Here is an 18,587-nt window from a genome sequence, read left to right as displayed (position 1 = left end):
CTCATAGCTCAGCGCTGTTGTGGAGGATGGGGACCCCCTTGAAACTTCCACTTCCTGCTCATTGGTCACCACCGTCCATTGGCCAGCACCACCATTCATCTATGTGACGGGACTGCTGATTTTTTGTGTGACTTTGGAATGACTCAGCTCTGCTGATTAGCAAATGTGCACTCACGAGTTCTTCTTTTTCTAGTTGAGCACCTAATTTTAGCTACAGTGGCTGCTGCTCATTATGACTTCTTTCCATACACTTCATCTGATCTGTGTTGATTCGCACACTGATTCCAATGGGAAACTGAGGGAAATGCCAGGGCATAAATGAATTAACAAATGTACGAGATGTACATTTCTGCTGCTGCTGAGAGCATCAGATCGGTTTTTATTACAATCCAATGGTCTTTGGTTCTCATTATTATGGTGAGCTGTATTTAGTCTCCATTGTGGGAGTTAAACTCATCTGTTAGTCCAGCCCTCAGAATTAGTAGTTGAGAAACTTAACCTTGGTGTCATCACTGGGAAGTCCTATGTATCATTTGAAGTGCAAACAAGATTAAATGAGTATCCATTTCTGTGCGAGGGAAATGATTTGAAGAAAATCAGCAAACTCAGCTCCTCGGATACTTTCAACCCTAAACGAAGATAATCGAAAAAGCTAAGCTTCACCACCCATTCACTTGTTGTGCTTGAGGGGTGCACAGGTGCAGAATCACTAACTCAATGCTCTGTCTTTCAAATCCAACAAGTGTTGTTGTCACTTTACATAAAATGGAAGTTCATTCTCATATCTGCGTGCAGCTACAGTGATATCCTTGAGGGATCATCTCAGTGAGCTATCTTACATGTTCTTGCTAGATGCATTATCATTTGATTGATTCTTGTCACAGTCTCTAAAATGGAAATACTTGAGGTGCTGATTTCCAAGTAAAATGTCTGCCGGTTTGTTCACAAATAGGTCTTATTCAGAATACCAGTTGATCTTCATCAGCTGTAAAATGTACACAAGAAATTGCGCTAAATCTTTCCATAGAGATGCTATTCACGAGTGCAGCTTTCCATTTTCTAAGAAAAATTAAGTTATCTCTTGCAGGCAGCAAAAGTGAAAAGATTTTGCAGTGAGGTGATAATATATCAAAATGATAACTAAGTGGAAATTAAGCAACAGGAGACTTATTATATGTACAACCAGGCGAAGGAGTACACAGTGTGATGAGCAGATGGATTACCCAGTGGGAATGGAGGTGCGGCCAGATCCCAGATGGTAACACCATGATTGGAATGACATTGAGAGGGGGTAATGACGTCCTCAAGGCTCACTGCAATGCTCTTCTGCCTATTATTTTCATTTTCATACCCATGCACTGAGCAGGCACATCATTAACTGATCTTATACACACATTTGAACTCTTGTCTCACTCTATAAAAAACTTCACTGTCACTGAGACGGAGCTATAAAACATCAAGCAGATACTGGGAGGCAGAAATAACTTCAGCAGTTAATTTGACAAAATAACTAATTATTTACTTGTAGTTAAAGCCCAGGAATTTACAGTGGGGAGGAATCAATTTAAGGAGATTAGATTAGCTTTATTTGTCACATGTATATTGAAACATACAGTGAAGTGTCACACAAAATGCTGGAGGAATTCAGCAGACCACGTAGCATCTATAGAAAAGAGTAAACAGCTGACGTTTCAGGCTGAGACCCCTCATTAGAACTGGAGAAAAAGATGAGAAGTCAGAGTAACAAGGAAGGGGGAGTGGAGAAAAAGTGATAGGTGAAATCAGGAGGGAGGAGTGGGTGAAGTAAAGAGCTGGAAAGTTGATTGGTGAAAGAGATTGATAGGAGAGGGTAGAAGACCATGGAAGGAAGGAAAGGAGGAGGAGCACTAGAGGGAGGTGATGGGTAGCTAAGGAGATATGGTGAAAGAGGGAAACAGGAATGGGCGACGGTGAAGGAGACAGGGTAGGGGCTAATTACCAGAAATTTGAGAAATTGGTGTTCATGCCATCAGGTTGGGGGCTATCCAGGTGTTACTCCTCCAACCAGAGTGTGGCCTCACCGCGGCAGTAGAGGAGGCCATGGACTGACATGTTAGAATGGGAATGGGAACTAGAATTGAAACGGGTGGCTACTGGGAGATCCTGCTTTTTCTGGTGGGTGCTTGGCGAAGCAGTCTCCCAATCTATGTCGGGTCTCACCGATATACAAGAGGCCACACCAGGAACACCGAATACAGTAGAGAAGTCTGTTGTTTGTGTCAGATCATATCAGTGAGGATTGTGATGGGTAGCCCACAAGTGCCGCCATGCCTCTGGCGCTAACATAACATGCCTACTGCTCACTAACCCTAACCTGTACGCTGTTGGAATGCAGGGGGAAACTGGAGTGGGGAACACATACAAACTCCAACAGAACAAGGCCATGTGAGCACTGAATCTTCTTCAAACGAACTAATTATTTACTTGCACATAAAGCCAATGAAAAATCAGAAGGGAGGAATCAGTCTGGTAATACGGATGAAGTGAGAGAGCAGAGGCTAACAGAGATATTTAAATAGGAGGGAGTTTTCCAAGGGCAAAACTGTTTTCTGTGAGTTGTCAGAATGTGAGAGGACAAATTTGCAATGGTATAATCAAGGAGATGAGGCGCAAACATCATAGCATCTACTTAAAGTCAACTGAGGGTGTGCTTAAGGATTAACTTGAAGAGTTATGGGAAATGAATTGGAGCCTGGGCCTAAATTAAGTAATTCTTTCAATGAGTCAGAACCGACCAAATGGACTTCCACTAACCAGCTGTGATTCTATAATGATGCACTTTAAAATCCATATGTCATCTTAACACCTTGATCTGATCATCATTAATCTTCATTGCTTAAGGTACAAATCGAATCCACACAAATCTCAAGCCAGCAACGTTGCGGCAGATCTGTGGAGCTCTTCGCCCTTCCCAGCCTAAAATGAGACACTTGGTACTGAAAAGAATACTCAGAGTGGGGGCTGACAAGAACTTTACTGCTTCGTAGCATTTGTGCCATTTTGTGTGTAGCTATTTTTATGAACAGCTGTCCATTGAAAAATTGCCATGACACTTGTGCTTACCTCCAAAGCACAAGTAGATAAAAAGTGATTTTAAATTGGGCTTCGTAAATGACATTGTGTATTGTGCAACTTGAGTAACAACAACCATTAGACAGCCCACGAACCCATGGGTCAACCCTATCTTCCACCAATACACTGCCAGTGCAGACTTCACGGATCCAATCCTCCCCACCAGCAAGGACATTGTCAAAAGCAGCGACTCAGAAAGACAGCATCCTTCATTGAGGACCCTTACCATCCGGGACATGCCCAGATCTCATTACTACTGTTCAGGAGGAGGAACAGGAGCCTGAAGATGCACACTTAATGTTTTACCAACAGCTTCTTCTCTTCTGCCGCTGGATTTCTGAATGGCCCAAGTACACTACTTGATTATTCCTCTTTTACATCATTTCCTTTTTTTAAAATTGTAATTTATAGCCATTTTTATTTTATGTTTGCTGCCACGAAACAACAAATTTCATGACATATGTCAGTGATTCTGATTCTGAGCCAGTTTGATGAGTCAGCGCGTGGTCAGGTTCCAAGTTCTTAATCTCTGTCAGTAGGATTGAATGTTCCCAGGTGGTGCTCTATAGGGAAAAAGCTGTGTGCTCATTCTCACAATTACTCATCACTGTAACTAAATTTTGTTTGGATCAGCATCAAAACAAACATGAACTTCAAAGGAATCAAAAACAGTATAAATAGAATAGAACAACCTTAACAAAGCATCTGAAATTCAACCAATTATAAAGCAGATCCTTATCTGCGGGTGTAATTCACCTGAAAGAACATTACGTGGTTTCATCGTCAAAAGCTCAGCTCATGACATTTGATGCATGGATGCATAAAATGCCAGTACAGGCATAGTGGGCCAAATGGCCTCATTCTGTGTTTTATGATTCACTTGCACATCCCTTGCTTGACCATAAGAATCAGAATCAGGTTTATTATCACCAGCATGTGACGTGAAATTTGTTAACTTAGCAGCAGCAATTCAATGCAATACATAATCTAGCAGAGAGAAAAAAAATAATAATAATAATAAAATAAAACATAATAAGTAAACAAGTAAATCAATTACATATATTGAATAGATTATTTTAAAATGTGCAAAAACAGAAATGCTGTATATTAAAAAAGTGAGCTAGTGTCCAAAGCTTCAAAGTCCTTCTAGGATGGCAGAGGGGAAGAAGCTGTTCCTGAATCACTGAGTGTGTGCCTTCAGGCTTCTGTATCTCCTACCTGATGGTAACAGTGAGAAAAGTGCACGCCCTGGGTGCTGGAGGTCTTTAACAATGGATCCTGCCTTTCTGAAACACCAGTTCCTGCAGATGTCCTGGGTACTTTGGAGGCTAGTACCCAAAATGGCATAAGACGCAGGGGCAGAGTTAGGCCACTCAGCCCATCGAGTCTGCTCTGCCATTCTATCTTGGCTAATTTACTATCACTCTCCACTTACACCTTCTCCTTGTAACCTCCTTGAAATCAAGAACCTAGCAATCTCTGCTTTAAATATACCCAATGACTTGGCCTCCACAGCTATCTGTGGCTATGAATTGCATGGATTCCCCACCCTCTGACTAAAGAAATTCCTCCTCATTTCTGTTTTAATTGGACATCACTCTATTCCGAGGCTGTACCCTCTGGTCCTATACTCCCTAAGTACAGGAAACACCCTCATCACATCCTTTGGGGCTTCTCCAATACCAATACATCTTTTCTTAGATAAGGGACTGAAAAATGCTCACAATACTCCAAGTGTGGTCTGAAGCCTCAGCATTACATCTTTGCATTTATATTCTAGTCCTCTTGAAATGAATGCTAACATTGCGTTTACCTTGCTCATTACCAACTCAACCTGCAAAATAAACTTCAGGGAACTCTGCACAAAGGTGACCAAGTTCCTTTGCACTTCTGATTTTCAACATCTGTCCCATTTGGAAAATTTATTCCTTCTGTCAAAGTGCATGACCATTCACTTCCATCTGACACCTCTTTGCTCATTCTCTCAATCTATTTAAATCATTCTGCAGACTCACTGTTTCCTCAACACTACCTGTCCCTCCACCTATCTCCGTATTGTCCACAAAAGTGACCACAAAGCCATCACGTCTGTCATCCAAATTATTGATGTGTAATGTAAAAAGAAGTGGTCCCATCACTGACCCTTGTGGAACATCACTAGACACCAGCATCCAACCAGAAAAGACCCCCTTTATTCCCATTCTTTGCCTCCTGCCATTCAGCCAATCTTCTATCCATGCTAGTATCTTTCCTATAATACCATGGGCTCATATGCTGTTGAGCAGCTTCATGTGCAGCACCTTGTCAAAAGTTTTCTGAAAATCCAAACACAGTTAATTCCAGTTAATTGAGACACATCAGGACCAGTACATTTTGGCTCAATTAAGCAGCTCCCCTAATTAGCCAAAGTTTCATGGAAATAGTTAAAAAGGTATATTAAAAAAAACTACCTTTTAACTAAGTAACAAATTATGCATTTAAATGAAATACAGAACAAATTAGATGACTATAAATAGTACTATAAAACTGTGTATTGATTCCTAATAGTTATTAATGAAAGAATTCATCCAGCGTACAAAACTCAGCACAGACACTTAGGTGAAGGTAACGGAAATTCTTTAAAAACATTCAAATTCTTCATAGTGCCTAACTTGTTCAACTAATGAAATCATTTCATTTTCATTCCTGGCCATTTCCGGCATTTCCAAAGCTGAATGCTTGAAACTGCAGTGAGCAAAACCGTTCTGAATCGTCTTAATGTTTATTTCTCAACAACTGCTTCTTGAACACAAGTACATGCAACTGACACTATTTAAAAACTTTTCACTAAGCACGGTTTAGTGTCTACCGCCAGCCAAGGACACAAAGAGGAGTCAATGGATGTAGGATACAGTGGATTCTGGTTAACTGGGTGACTGACTCTAGATAGAAACTACCCAGCAACAGTCTCCTGTCCCAATTAAGCAGCATAGTGTCCCAAATAAATGAAGGAAATCCTGGCTGTTTTCTCAATTAGATTTTGTTGTTTAAAGGTTGTCCCAAATAAGCATCTGCCCCAATTAACCAGAATCTACATCCACTGACTCTCCTTTGTCTATGCTGCTTGTTATTTCCTCAAACATTTTCAATTGACTTGTCAGGCAAGATTTCCTCTTAAGGAAACCATGTTTACTTTGGCCTATTTTATCATGTGTCCCCAAATACCCTGAAACCTCATCCTTAATGAAAGACTCTTTCCAACCATTGAAGTCAGGCTAACTTGTCTTTAATTCCCTTTCTTCTGCCTCCTTCCCTCTTAGAGGACTGACATTTGGCTTATATCTAAATCCACAGGTGTGAACAAGCAAGCTAAATTTGATTTCCTGTTGAACTGAGGCATGGGCATCGAATATCCTTGTCAACAATACATTTCATAGGAGAACCAGTGGAGAATAATGGCAGCCTAGAGTACAGAATACCAGGAATTCTCAGTATTAGATTCATTAATCACAGGTACATGTAAACATCCAGTAAAATGCCTCATTTGTGTTAATAACTGACATACCTAAGGATATGCTAGGGCAGCCCGCAAGTGACGCCACACATTATGGCACTAATATGCAAAGCCCAATGCAACAAGAGAAAACCATTACATACTGAAGCTCACACAGACTTTCCTCTGTTAGTTCTGTCATTGCTTGAAAAAACCAAGGGAAGCGGAATTCACGGATAAAGGTAAAAGGATAAAGGATAAATGGAGTTGGGGTGGAAGCTCAAAGGTATCAAGAAAAAAGACATCAAGGAAAGAAAACAAAGGAAGGAATATGAAGTGAAGGAGGAAATTGAGGGAAGAGGGACCAGGGAAAGGAATATTAAGGAAAGGGACAAAAGAAGAGAGGCTGAGCTTCAAGACATTGAGAGTATTTTGTTGAAAAGCAAGAAATCCTCCCCAAAGTTCTCCCCAATTATTATCCCTTGTTGAATATTATGGATAAATTTGCTATTGCTGCTCATGGAAGCAAGTTGGGTGTCATATTTCCATGTCTGCACTTGAGAAAATTTGTCTTTAAGCAGGGGTCCCCAACCGTTTTTGCACTGCAAACCGGTTTAATATTGACAATATTCTTGCGGAGCGACTGACGGGGGTGGGGGGGGGGGTTAGGGTTGCCGACTTTCTCACTGTGTTTACCCCGAGAAAGACTACTATGACCATGAAGCCTTGTGTGGGCATTTGTGTGCGCATGCGTGACGTGCGCATACAAATCGTGCTACAAATCGGTTTTGGCAATTCTGTTCAGTGAAACTACACTGTACATACATTATTTCTACTTTATATAGGCTGTGTATTTATCATATCATTCCTGATTTTACTATATGTTAGTGTTATTTTCACTTTTATGTGTTATTTGGTATGATTTGGTAGGTTATTTTTTGGGTCTGGGAACGCTCAAAAATTTTTCCCATATAAACTAATGGTAATTGCTTCTCCACTTTACGCCATTTCAGCACGAAAGGTTTCATAGGGACGCTCTACCTTAGCGGGGGAAATATGGGACAAGAGCGGTCCCGCATGGGACAAACCAATTTAGCCCAATATACAGGATGTCCTAGCTAATACGGGACAGTTGGCAACCCTTGTGGTGGGGGGGGGGGGGGGGGGGGGGAGTGTTAATCACGACCAGAATATGGGTGATAAGTCAACTATAAGTCACTGATAAGTGGCTAATACACTCAATTCCGTTTCTAAAAGGGTTTATCTAACGAATTTAATATTAAACACACAGTGCATATTTTTATCTCACATGAATATAGTGATAAGTCAATTATAAGTCACTTAAAAGTCAATAGCATCATAACATTTTAAGTGACATTTGGATATTAAACACACAGCGCATATTTTCCCCGTATGAACATATAAAATCATTGCAACACACCAATATCGCTGAATCAGTGGGAGCCCTGGGCTTGTTTTCCTGCAACAAGACGGTCCCATCGAGGGGTGATGGGAGACAGCGATACTTGAAGGGGGTTCCTTATGTCCAGTCTAATCCGCAATTTAGTTTTCGTTGCATTCATTGCAGAAAACCCCGCTTCGCAGAGATATGTTGGAAATGGAAGCAACGTTTTCAGTGCTTTCGTGGCTATCTCAGGATATTTAGTCTTGACTTTGATGCAGAATGCCAGCAGAGATGTTATGCCAAACATACTTTTCAGCCCATCGTCATTTACAAGCTCGAGGAGTTGACCTTTATCCCGTGCTGACATGGATGACGCGTGCGTAATGACCTCGCGTGCATTCAAGTTAAACAGTGGGCGTGACAGTGAATGAGGAAAGGTGCAGCTGACTCATATCGCTTCATATCGTTTCCTCGCGGCCCGGTACCGGTCCACGGCCCGGAGGTTGAGGACCGCTGTTTTTAAGGATACAGCATCACAGGTCCTTTCAGCCAAATGAGCCCACACGACCCAATTACACCCGTGTGGCCAATTAACCCACTAATCCATATGTCTTTGGAATATGAGAGGAAACCCGAGCACCTGGAGAAAACCCAGGTGGTTATGGGAAGAACATATAAACTCCATTTAGACAGCGGCACAATTGAACCCAAGTCACTAGTGCTATGTGAACTATCTTTGGACTGTGGAAGGGAACTGAAGCACCCAGATGAAACCCACAAAGTTCATGGGGAGAACGCAATAGCTCCTTACAGACAGCAGTGGAACTGAACTCTCAACTCTGGAATGTTCTGAGCTGTAGTAGAGTTATGCTAACTGCTAATTATCAACAGACATATGTAAGAAGATCTGTCATATCTGTGCTTAAACAAGGTTGTAGAGGGGAGATATTTTTCTTCCTTGCAATTGAGTCGATGATGCTACATTAATAACCTGATTTTTTTTCAGCTTGGTTGTTTTTTTAAAATTATATATTTATGCTTGGTTTATTTAAATTATACATTAAGCAAAATTCAAAATGACACTGTTCTGACATTGATAACTTACCGATGATGTCAAACCACAACTGACTCTTTGTGAGTTCTGTGCTGGTCACCCCAACCATATGATTCACAGGATCTGTCTCCATGACAGCAAAGTTAAAATGAGGATCATCAAATACCAAAGGCTCAATAGATGGCAAAGGTTTCTGAATCCATTCAATATGTAGACGAACTGTCGTTGATTTTTGGGGAACCCCATTATCAGAGGCACGGATCTGAAAGAAGAGATTACAGTAGTTGAGGCTTGGATCCTCTTAGGTATCTCTGGTTACTGATAGTGCCAGATGATGAAATAAATTTCAGTTCAACACATAATATTTGTTAGTTTCACTGTGAATTCTCCTCAGATAAATTGTGCTGTATAAACTTAGTGGCCACTTTATTAGGTACACCTGCACACCTGCTCATTTTAATACAAATATCTAATCAGCCAATCATGTGGCAGCAACTGAATGCATAAAAGCACACAGACATGGTCAAGAGGTTCAGTGTTCCTTGGATCAGCATGGGGAAGAAATGTGGTCTAAGTGACATTGACTGTGGAATGATTGTTGTTGCCAGATGGGGTAGTTTGAGTATTTCAGAAGCTCAAAATTCAAATTTCAAAGTAAATTTATTATCAAAGTACATATATGTCAACATATGCAACCCTGACATTCATTTTCTTGTGAGCACACTCAATAAATCCATAACAGAATCAGTGAAAAACCAAAAAGACAAGCATTCAACCAGTTGCAAAAGACAACGTATTATGCAAATACAAAAATAAATAATAATAATAATAAATAATCAATAAATATCAAGAATATGAGATGAAGAGTCCCTGAGAGGGAGGCCATAGGTTGTGGGAATATCACAATGATTGGGCAAATGAAGTTGTTTGAAGCTATCCCCTTTGGTTCAAGAGCCTGATGGTTGAGGGGTAATAACTGTTCCTGAGTGGTGTGAGTCCTGAGTGTCTTGTACCTTCTTCCTGATGGTAACAGTGAGAAAGGAGCATAAACTGGGTGGTAGGGGTTCCTGGTGATGGATGCTGCTTTCCTGCGATCATGCTTTGTGTAGATGTGCTCAATGGTGGGGAGGTTTTACCTGTGATAGACTGGGCCATATCCACTACTTATAGTAGGATTTTCTGTTCAAGGGAACTGGAGTTTGCATTGCAGGCTGTGATGCAGCCAGTCAGTATACTCTCCACTACACATCAACAGAAGTTTCTCGAAGTTTTTAGACGTTATGCCATATCTACGCAACTCCTAAGGAAGTAGAGGTGCTGCAGTGAGTTCTTTGCAATTGCACTTAATGCTGATCTCCTGGGGTTTCTAGATATTACAGGGAATGATAGCATCTACCTAGTTTATATAAATATTTCCATATACCTTGTCAGATTTTCAAACTATTAGTCATATTTGATAACAACATGGGAAGGAGAACAGTTTAGCAAGTTTTGCAACGCCTCAGTGCCTATTAATGTGTATATATTTGTAATTAATAAACATTAAATCAGCTTTTGAAAAATATGATCCCAGATACGTCTTTCAAAAGAATCATGAATGAGCAACATTGTAATGTAACAATAAGACAAGTGATTGCCTCCAATCCAGATATGACATCCAACCCAACTTCTCTTTAGCTGGAGTATTCCTTTACCTGTTACTATGTCAGTTCTCCACACCCAAATAATTTCCTTCTAACTTTGATGTTGTTTCTAATCTCTGGAGCTGATGGCATAAGCCTGAAGCTGAACATGAAGGAATTAGACCTTCCTAGCTGTTATGTAACTTGTCATTAACTAGTAGGAAACTGGATGAAATGTATACTTCTACCCAAACTGTGCTCTGAGGCAGCAAGGATGTACTGCACTGCTCATTACTTGAATACCAGTTGTTTGGGATTTCGTGTGCAGTTTCTGGTTAATGTTGTATCCTCCGACCCATTTGGCACGATCACACGTGCGCTTTGTTCGTACTCGCCTGCTGGATAAACAGCAAATTGCGACAACAGTCTTCATGTAAGACAATATGGTGAAAGTGTTGCCAAATGGTACCCTGACAATCCAAGTAAAGGCATGCAATAAGCACACAGGCAGCATCCTACAGCAGGATGAAGTTTCCTGTTTCCTTCTCAGCTTGCAGAGTTGCTCAATTACTTTTAGAGCTGCCTGGATTTGCATGGAAGCCAAACTCTGGACATTCAAAATCAGCTTTAATACCACCGAAATTTGGTCGTGAAATTAGTTGTTTTTGTGACGGCAATGCAGTGCAATACCACAGAACAAACTATAAATTACAATAAGGAATGTGTCAAGAACTTTGAAATTAATTAAGTAGCGCAAAAAGAGAGCAAATATAGTGTTCATGGGTTGGTTCATTGTCTGATGGTGCAGAAATCTGATGGTGAAGGCGGAGCGAAGTGAAGATGGCGCTAAATGGCGGTTCCTTTGCTTGCATCTTCGGAAACAGCTCTATTTCCATCTTTAATATCTCTATTTTTCTCTTTCAGGGTTCTTTAGAAGACCCTGACCTGGAGTTACACGCTGACTACGGTTCTTTGCCGGAATGGGACCCGCTCTCGGGGTTTCATAACTGGCTGTTGTTCGGCACGCCAAGGGCTCGGCCAAAGAGTTCAGCTCGGCTTTGGAGGTCTAGGACCTCGGGGCTCCGGAGACGGGCGGATCGAAGGTCAGTGTCATGGCAAGAGACCCGTGTGTCTTTGGGGGAAATCGGAATATTTGTGGCTGTGTCCCCAGAGGCTTGAGATCTTTGGGCACAGAGCTTGAAACAAGCGATGTAACCGACTTTTAACATCGTAAACCAGCGAATTGTTTGTTATGTCTCCCCACTCACTGTGAAACAGAGACAGCTCGTTCTCCCTTATTAGGGAGAGAGAGAGAGAGAGAGAGAGAGAGAGAGCCTGTGGTATGCCGAGTGCCGGGTGAACAATGTAGTCTTTGGGGTAACTGCAAGTCTGTGTCTTTACTGTTGCTTTGCTCGTGCTTGAACTTGGTGGCTGGTGCCGATGTTTTTATTTTACTGGTGGGGGGAGGAGGGGGGTTGTTGCTTGCTGCCACTTATGCACAGGAGGGAGGGGAGCTGGGGGGATTTTGGGGTTCTAACATTTAACTGCCATTCATTCTTTGGGGCACTCCTCTGTTTTTGTGGACAGTTATGAAGAAAAAGCATTTCAGGATGTATATTGTATACTTTTCTCTGACAAAAAAAATGTACTTTTGAAACTTTGAAAGAAGCTATTCCTGAAACATTGAGTGTGTGTTCAGGCTCTTTCTGATGGTAGTAATAACAAGAGAGCATGTCCTGGGCAATGGGAATCCTTAATGATATCCTCGATAGTGGGTAGTTAGTGCCAATGATGGAGATGGCCGACTTTGCAACCCTCTGCAGCTTTTTCCGATTACCTCCATAATAGATGGTGATGTAACCAATTCGAATTCTCTCCATGGTACAGTCTTTGTAAAAGTTTGGTAGAGTCTTTGGTGATATACCAAATCGCCTCAAACTCCAAATGAGATATAGCCACTGGTAAGTCTTCTTTTGTAATTGCATCAATACGTTGGGCCCAGGATAGATCTTCAGAGGTGTTGACTCCCAGAAACTTAAAACTTCCACTACTGACCCCTCAATGACTGGGGTATGATTGCTCAACTTTCCATTTCCAACCCATAAAATGGGATGTATCACAGCTCAAATTAAAGAGTCCAGGTTCTGAAATTCTCACATGAGGATAAATGAATTCCACCTCCACTAGATATGGTAAGCATTTAAGCCATTTGTAATATACAAATGGATGGAGCTGACTCAATTGGCCAAATGGCCAATTTCTGCTCCTATATCTTATAGATAAAAATCAGCACAGAAATACTGAAATTAACCCAAATATTAAAAAAGCCTTGACTTCTGTACTTTGTTATTAACAAGCCCACCTAGAAAGAAGAATACCATGTCAGCATGTCAGGGTAAATGGTCTAGAACAAATTTACCTTGCTCAAGAGATTCAAGAATTTCAATTTAATCTGGCTCTTCAACTTGAAGAGCCTGCAACTTGACAGCCTATTTGAAATCATAGGCCTGGCAAGGTTGTAATTACAACTGTATGACCAGAGATGCACCATTCTTTTGTCCATCAACACTTCTGCCACCTGACTAAATTGGTCAAGAGTTACTTAAAAATCCTTTCTTTAAAGCAATCATTGCCCTTAATCTAAAATTGCAATTGCAGATTTGAATTAAAGCTGCAAATGTAACTGAGCAAAAACAGTGTTGAGTCCTAATGAGGGTATCATTGGAACTGTTCATTCCTTTTTTATAGATGCTGCCTGACCTGTTGAGTTCCACCAGTATTTTCTGTGTTACCCTGGGTTACGAACGTCTGCCGCATCTTGTGTTTAAAGTATTGACTCAGAGCCAATATATCAGCTCACAATCTCCAGTATGATTAAAATAGACAGAAAAGGTGAAGAAATATTTTCTGTTCAAATATCCTTAACTCTCATAAGTACACAGATTCACTGCACATCTGGATATGTTCAATTCCGATTTATATTCCAGCTTCCAATTATCTTAGTTTAAGTGCCTCCATCACAAATAACACTGATATAATACAATCTCCTGCTTCTTCTAATTCTAAAAAGAACCATCCATCTCCCTTTTCACTTACTCCTGTGGTATGGTCTCCAGCCTTCCCCTGGATTTCTTAAAAGTCAATCAATAGCACACTAAATATTAATTTTTACACAGTACTTAGCATGTATCACCTATTTTGCTAAGATTCAGCAATCAAAATCACCAAAGTTGACAGGAAAAGCTATCTAGCTATTACCAGAGAAATGAGAGGCATCGGTGTCAGGTTTATCAAATGTTCAAAAGCACAGGGAATGTAATTGTAAGATAGATTGCTGTTTCAAACCAGATTTGAGATCAGAGCAATCTTTTTACATGGGGTAAATAGTTGACAGGTTTTGCCCAAAGTGATGGCAGTTGTTCTAATTGCTTTGAAGTCTTGTTGGCCTAAAGGTTAATCCAGATCAGAAGCATCTTCTAGGGTTAAGTATAGCATGAATAGTTAAGTAGTATGAGACACCTTGAGATCAGAGTGAAAACGTCAAAGTGGAATTACATCAATCGGGGCTGAAAAAAACACTAGGCTGATTACTACTGTTTCTTTCATTATTTAGGGATTGGGCATTTCAGACTTTGGCCTGCGGTTTTTAACTTCTTTCAAAGATTGAACAGAAATAGTAAGACATCAGTAAGACCAAAGAATTGATTGTGGACTTCAGAATGGTTTAGGCGAGGGAATGCACACCAGTCTTCGAAGGACCAGATGTGGAAAGAGTGAGCAATTTCAAGTTTCCAGATGTCAACATTTCTGAGAAACTATCCTAGCTCCAACATAGACATGACAGTGGCTGTATTTCATTAGGAGTTTGAGGAGATTTGGTATGTCACCAAAGACACTTTCAAATTTCTACAGATGTACCATGGAGAGCATTCTAATGGGCTACTTCACTGTCTGGTAGGGGCACTTGGGCACTGCGCAGGATCAAAATGAACTGCAGAAAGTTGTGGACTCAGTCAGCTCCATCATGGGCACTAGCCTCTGTAATATCCAGGACATCTTCAAGGAGCAATGCCTCAAAAAGGCATCATTAAGGACGACATCACCCAGGACTTGCCTTTTTCTCACTGCTACCATCAAGGAGGTGAGGAGCCTGAAGGCACACACTCAATGATTCAGGAATAGCTTCTTCCCCTCTGCCATTAGATTTCTGAACGGACATTGAACTCATAAACACTACCTTTCTACTTTTTTCTCCTTTTGCGTTACTTTTTGATTTAACTTTTTTTACAACATATATATATATATATATATATATATATATATATATATATACACTGTAATTTACAGTTTTATTATGTACAGGTGGCCCCTGTTTTCCGAACGTTCGCTTTACGACACCTCACTGTTACGAAAGACTTACATTAGTTACTTGTTTTCGCTAACAGTAGGTATTTTCACTGTTACGAAAAAAGGCAGCGCGCACCCGAACAGCCAGGCTCCTCCCCCGGAACTGCATTCTAGCTGGCATTGCTTAAACACGTGCTTTATCTCGATTTATTTGTGCATCCGTTAGCAAGATGAGTTCTAAGGTATCGGAAAAGCTTAAAAGAGCTCGTAAGGGTGTTACACTTAGCGTAAAACTAGACATAATTAAGCGTTTTGATCGTGGTGAACGAAGTAAGGACATTGTCCACGCGTTGAACTTGCCTGCGTCCACCATTTGCACTATTTACACGCAGAGAGAAAGAATTTTGAAAACAGCGGATGTTACCATTGGTTCTGCTCGTCGCAAAGTGCTGCTCTTAGTCGGCATCCAATAATGGATAAAATGAAAAGTCTATTGCTTGAGTGGATTGATGGGCGTACAAAGCGTAGTGTTCCGTTAAGTTTTCTTATACTTAAGGAGAAATCAGTCAGTCTTTTTAATAAGCTGAAACAGAAAGCACTGGACGATGGTGTTGAAAGTGTTGCAGAAGTGGAATTTAAAGGTCGTCATGGGTGGTTTGATCGGTTTCTGAGGCAAGGGCAGCTTCATAGTTTAAGCAGTGGTCCCCAAACTCCGGGCTGCGGACTGATATATTGCCACGAAGAATACAGTGGTGCAGCAGTAGTCAGAACGCACCCCCACATCTTTAAGAAAAAAGCCAAAATAAACAAGCTAATTAATTAGGTGCCACCTGGCATGTAAATGTCGGCCCAGATCAGAGGCGATTGCCGATTGCGGCAGGTGGGTACTCGTATAAGCAAGTGTTTAACTGTGACGAAACTGCAATTTATTGGAGACTTCCTGATTCCGGTAAGTGAAACTACACTGTACATACATTATTTCTACTTTATATAGGCTGTGTATTTATCATATCATTCCTGCTTTTACTATATGTTAGTGTTATTTTAGGTTTTATGTGTTATTTGGCATGATTTTGTAGGTTATTTTTTGGGTCTGGGAATGCTCAAAAATTTTTCCCATATAAATTAATGGTAATTGCTTATTCACTTTATGACATTCTGGCTTACGAACCGTTTCATAGGAATACTCTACCTTCGGATAGTGGGGGAAACCTGTATTGCAATGTACTGCTGCCATATAACAACAAACTTCACGACAAATGCCAGTGGTAATAAACCGAATTCTGAAAAACTCCATAACAAATGTAATTTGTAGTTGATTTTCTGAAATTCTGGGAAGCTCTTTTTCTTTCATGATCTAATGAGCTGTTTGAAATTCAGATGATTTTTGCACTCAAGGTTTTTGTACATAGTGCTGATCTTCATTTTATGAAAAGAGGAAATGGAAGCACAAAAAAAATTAACCAAATGTCAAGGCTGTAGAGTAATAGGAAAGAATGCACTGACTAACAATCTTTTCTCTAAAAAAAATGCTTAAGTGCTGACTTAACACGGGTCTTTAAATTCTCAGGAATTCACAGTGTCACAGAGCACTGCCGCATAGAAACAAGCTCTTTGGCCCATCTACTTTGTACCGAACTGTTAATCTGCTGAGTGCACCTGGACTGTAGCTCTCCATGTCCCTCCCAGCCATGTAATTATCTAAACTTCTCTTAAATCTTGCAATTGAACCTGCATCCACCACTTCCACTGGCAGCTCATTCCACACTCACATCACTCTAGAGTGGAGTAGCTCCCTCTCAGGCTTCCCTTAAATATTTCATTGTTCACCCTTAACCGAAGACTTCTTGTTCTACTCTTACTCTATCTCAGATGAAAAAGCCTGCTTGCATTTACTCTATGTATATTCCTCATAATTTTGTACATCTTCATCAAATCTCCCCTCATCCTCCTATGTTCCAGGGAGTGAAGTCCTAACCTATTTAGCCTTTGCCTATAACTCAGATTCTCAAATTGGTAACATCCTTCTAAATCTTCTCTGTACTCTTTCAACCTTATTTACATCTTTCCTGTCGGTAGGTGACCAAAGTTGCACACAGTACTCCAAATTAGGCTTCACCAATATCTTGTACAGCTTCAACATAACACACCAACTCCTATATTCAGTACTTTTGATTTATGAAGATCAATGTGTCAAAAACTTTCTTTATGACCCGATCTACATGTGATGCCACTTTCAAAGAATTATAGATCAGTATTTCCAGATCCCTTTATTCTACCACACTCCCCACTCTGATCCTACTCTGATTTGTTCTCTTAAAGTTCTATGGGGCAGCTCGGATAGATATTGAGAAAATATTTCCATTCCATGATGGAATCCAAACATGGTGTTTAAAAATGTAAAATATTCACTAGTATATTTAGTAAAGAATTCAGAAGAAGCTGCTTTACGTTGAGTCAGGCTTTCATGAGAGAACTTCAGAGCCGATATAGGGGTAGAAGCAAGTATACAAGATGAATTTGATATGTCAGGTGGGATAAAGGAAAAAAATATGACAAAGAAAGGTAGAAGGAGACTCATGAAGAATATAAACTCTGTCCTCCATTTTGCATGTTGTATACAACATCTTCATTTAATAAATTCCCAGAAAAACAATTATCAACAAACCTTAAGCAAAGCAACAATTTAGAATGAACTATTCCAGTTTCCGGTTTCCTGAGGGCTCAGCAAAATCATTTATGTTTCAGTTTTCATAAACAGAAGCCAAGGGGACAGTTTAAACATGCTTCAGCAATAATCCAAGCATTCTTTACGTGTTGCTCAGCTATCATATTTAACCTCCACATAATAGAATCCGTGTGCAAAGAAATTGTAATTAAAAAGTTTCAAATTGCATTATTTTAAAAATATCATTTAGCATTCAAATAGCTTTCCAATAAAAAAAATTAGTAAACCTTTTCCGATTCTCCTGCTAGCAAATACAACAGTGTGTTATTATGTCAATTACATAACTGCACTCAAATGCTTCTCTGGCTGTCTACTCTGCCCAAATTTCGGCAGGTTTCCCAAATATTTTACAAAGTCTCATTATCCGATCAGTTCCTCAAAAAAAGTTAAATTGATTAACGTGATGATAGCTAATTGAGCAACAATATCTAAATTTTCTACTTTCGCTACTTTGCAATGATGAAGCTGCAGGGTAATTTGATAGAGGTTTGAGTAAATCAGACACCTATGTTTCCGTTTATTTCTTATAATGGGGACCAGGAAGCCCTGAAGTCATAAATGCAAAACAAGTTCAGCATTCAGGAGCATCTACTATGCACAATTCAATACCAAGATGGCATAACTTCCAGTTGCTTGGATGAATGGAATTCTACAACTTTCAAAGCCTTTTCACCATCTAGGACAAATCTGCATGCTCAACTGACATGCCTTTTCACTGTTACCATTGAGAAGGAGGTACAGAAGCCTGAAGGCACACATTCAGCGATTTGGGAACAGCTTCTATCCCTCTGCCATCCGATTTCTAAATGGACATTGAACCCATGAATACTACCTCACCACTTTTTTAT

The 18,587-nt window shown here is 40.3% G+C and overlaps 1 protein-coding gene across 1 annotated transcript in view; it reads right to left on the bottom strand.

Moving 5' to 3' along the window:
• Positions 1 to 18,587, bottom strand: part of fat2 (FAT atypical cadherin 2) — a 115,270-nt gene that overhangs the window by 73,509 nt on the left and 23,174 nt on the right. The window contains exon 5 of the mRNA XM_072264622.1: positions 9,094 to 9,304. Within this exon, the coding sequence (XP_072120723.1) occupies positions 9,094 to 9,304 (211 nt within the window). The remainder of the gene's footprint in view (positions 1 to 9,093; positions 9,305 to 18,587) is intronic.

This window comes from Mobula birostris, chromosome 7, assembly GCF_030028105.1.
Source record: "Mobula birostris isolate sMobBir1 chromosome 7, sMobBir1.hap1, whole genome shotgun sequence".
NCBI classification, from domain to species: domain Eukaryota; kingdom Metazoa; phylum Chordata; class Chondrichthyes; order Myliobatiformes; family Myliobatidae; genus Mobula; species Mobula birostris.
Note: the sequence above shows the minus strand (reverse complement) of the source record. Positions and strands in the feature narration are given on the sequence as shown.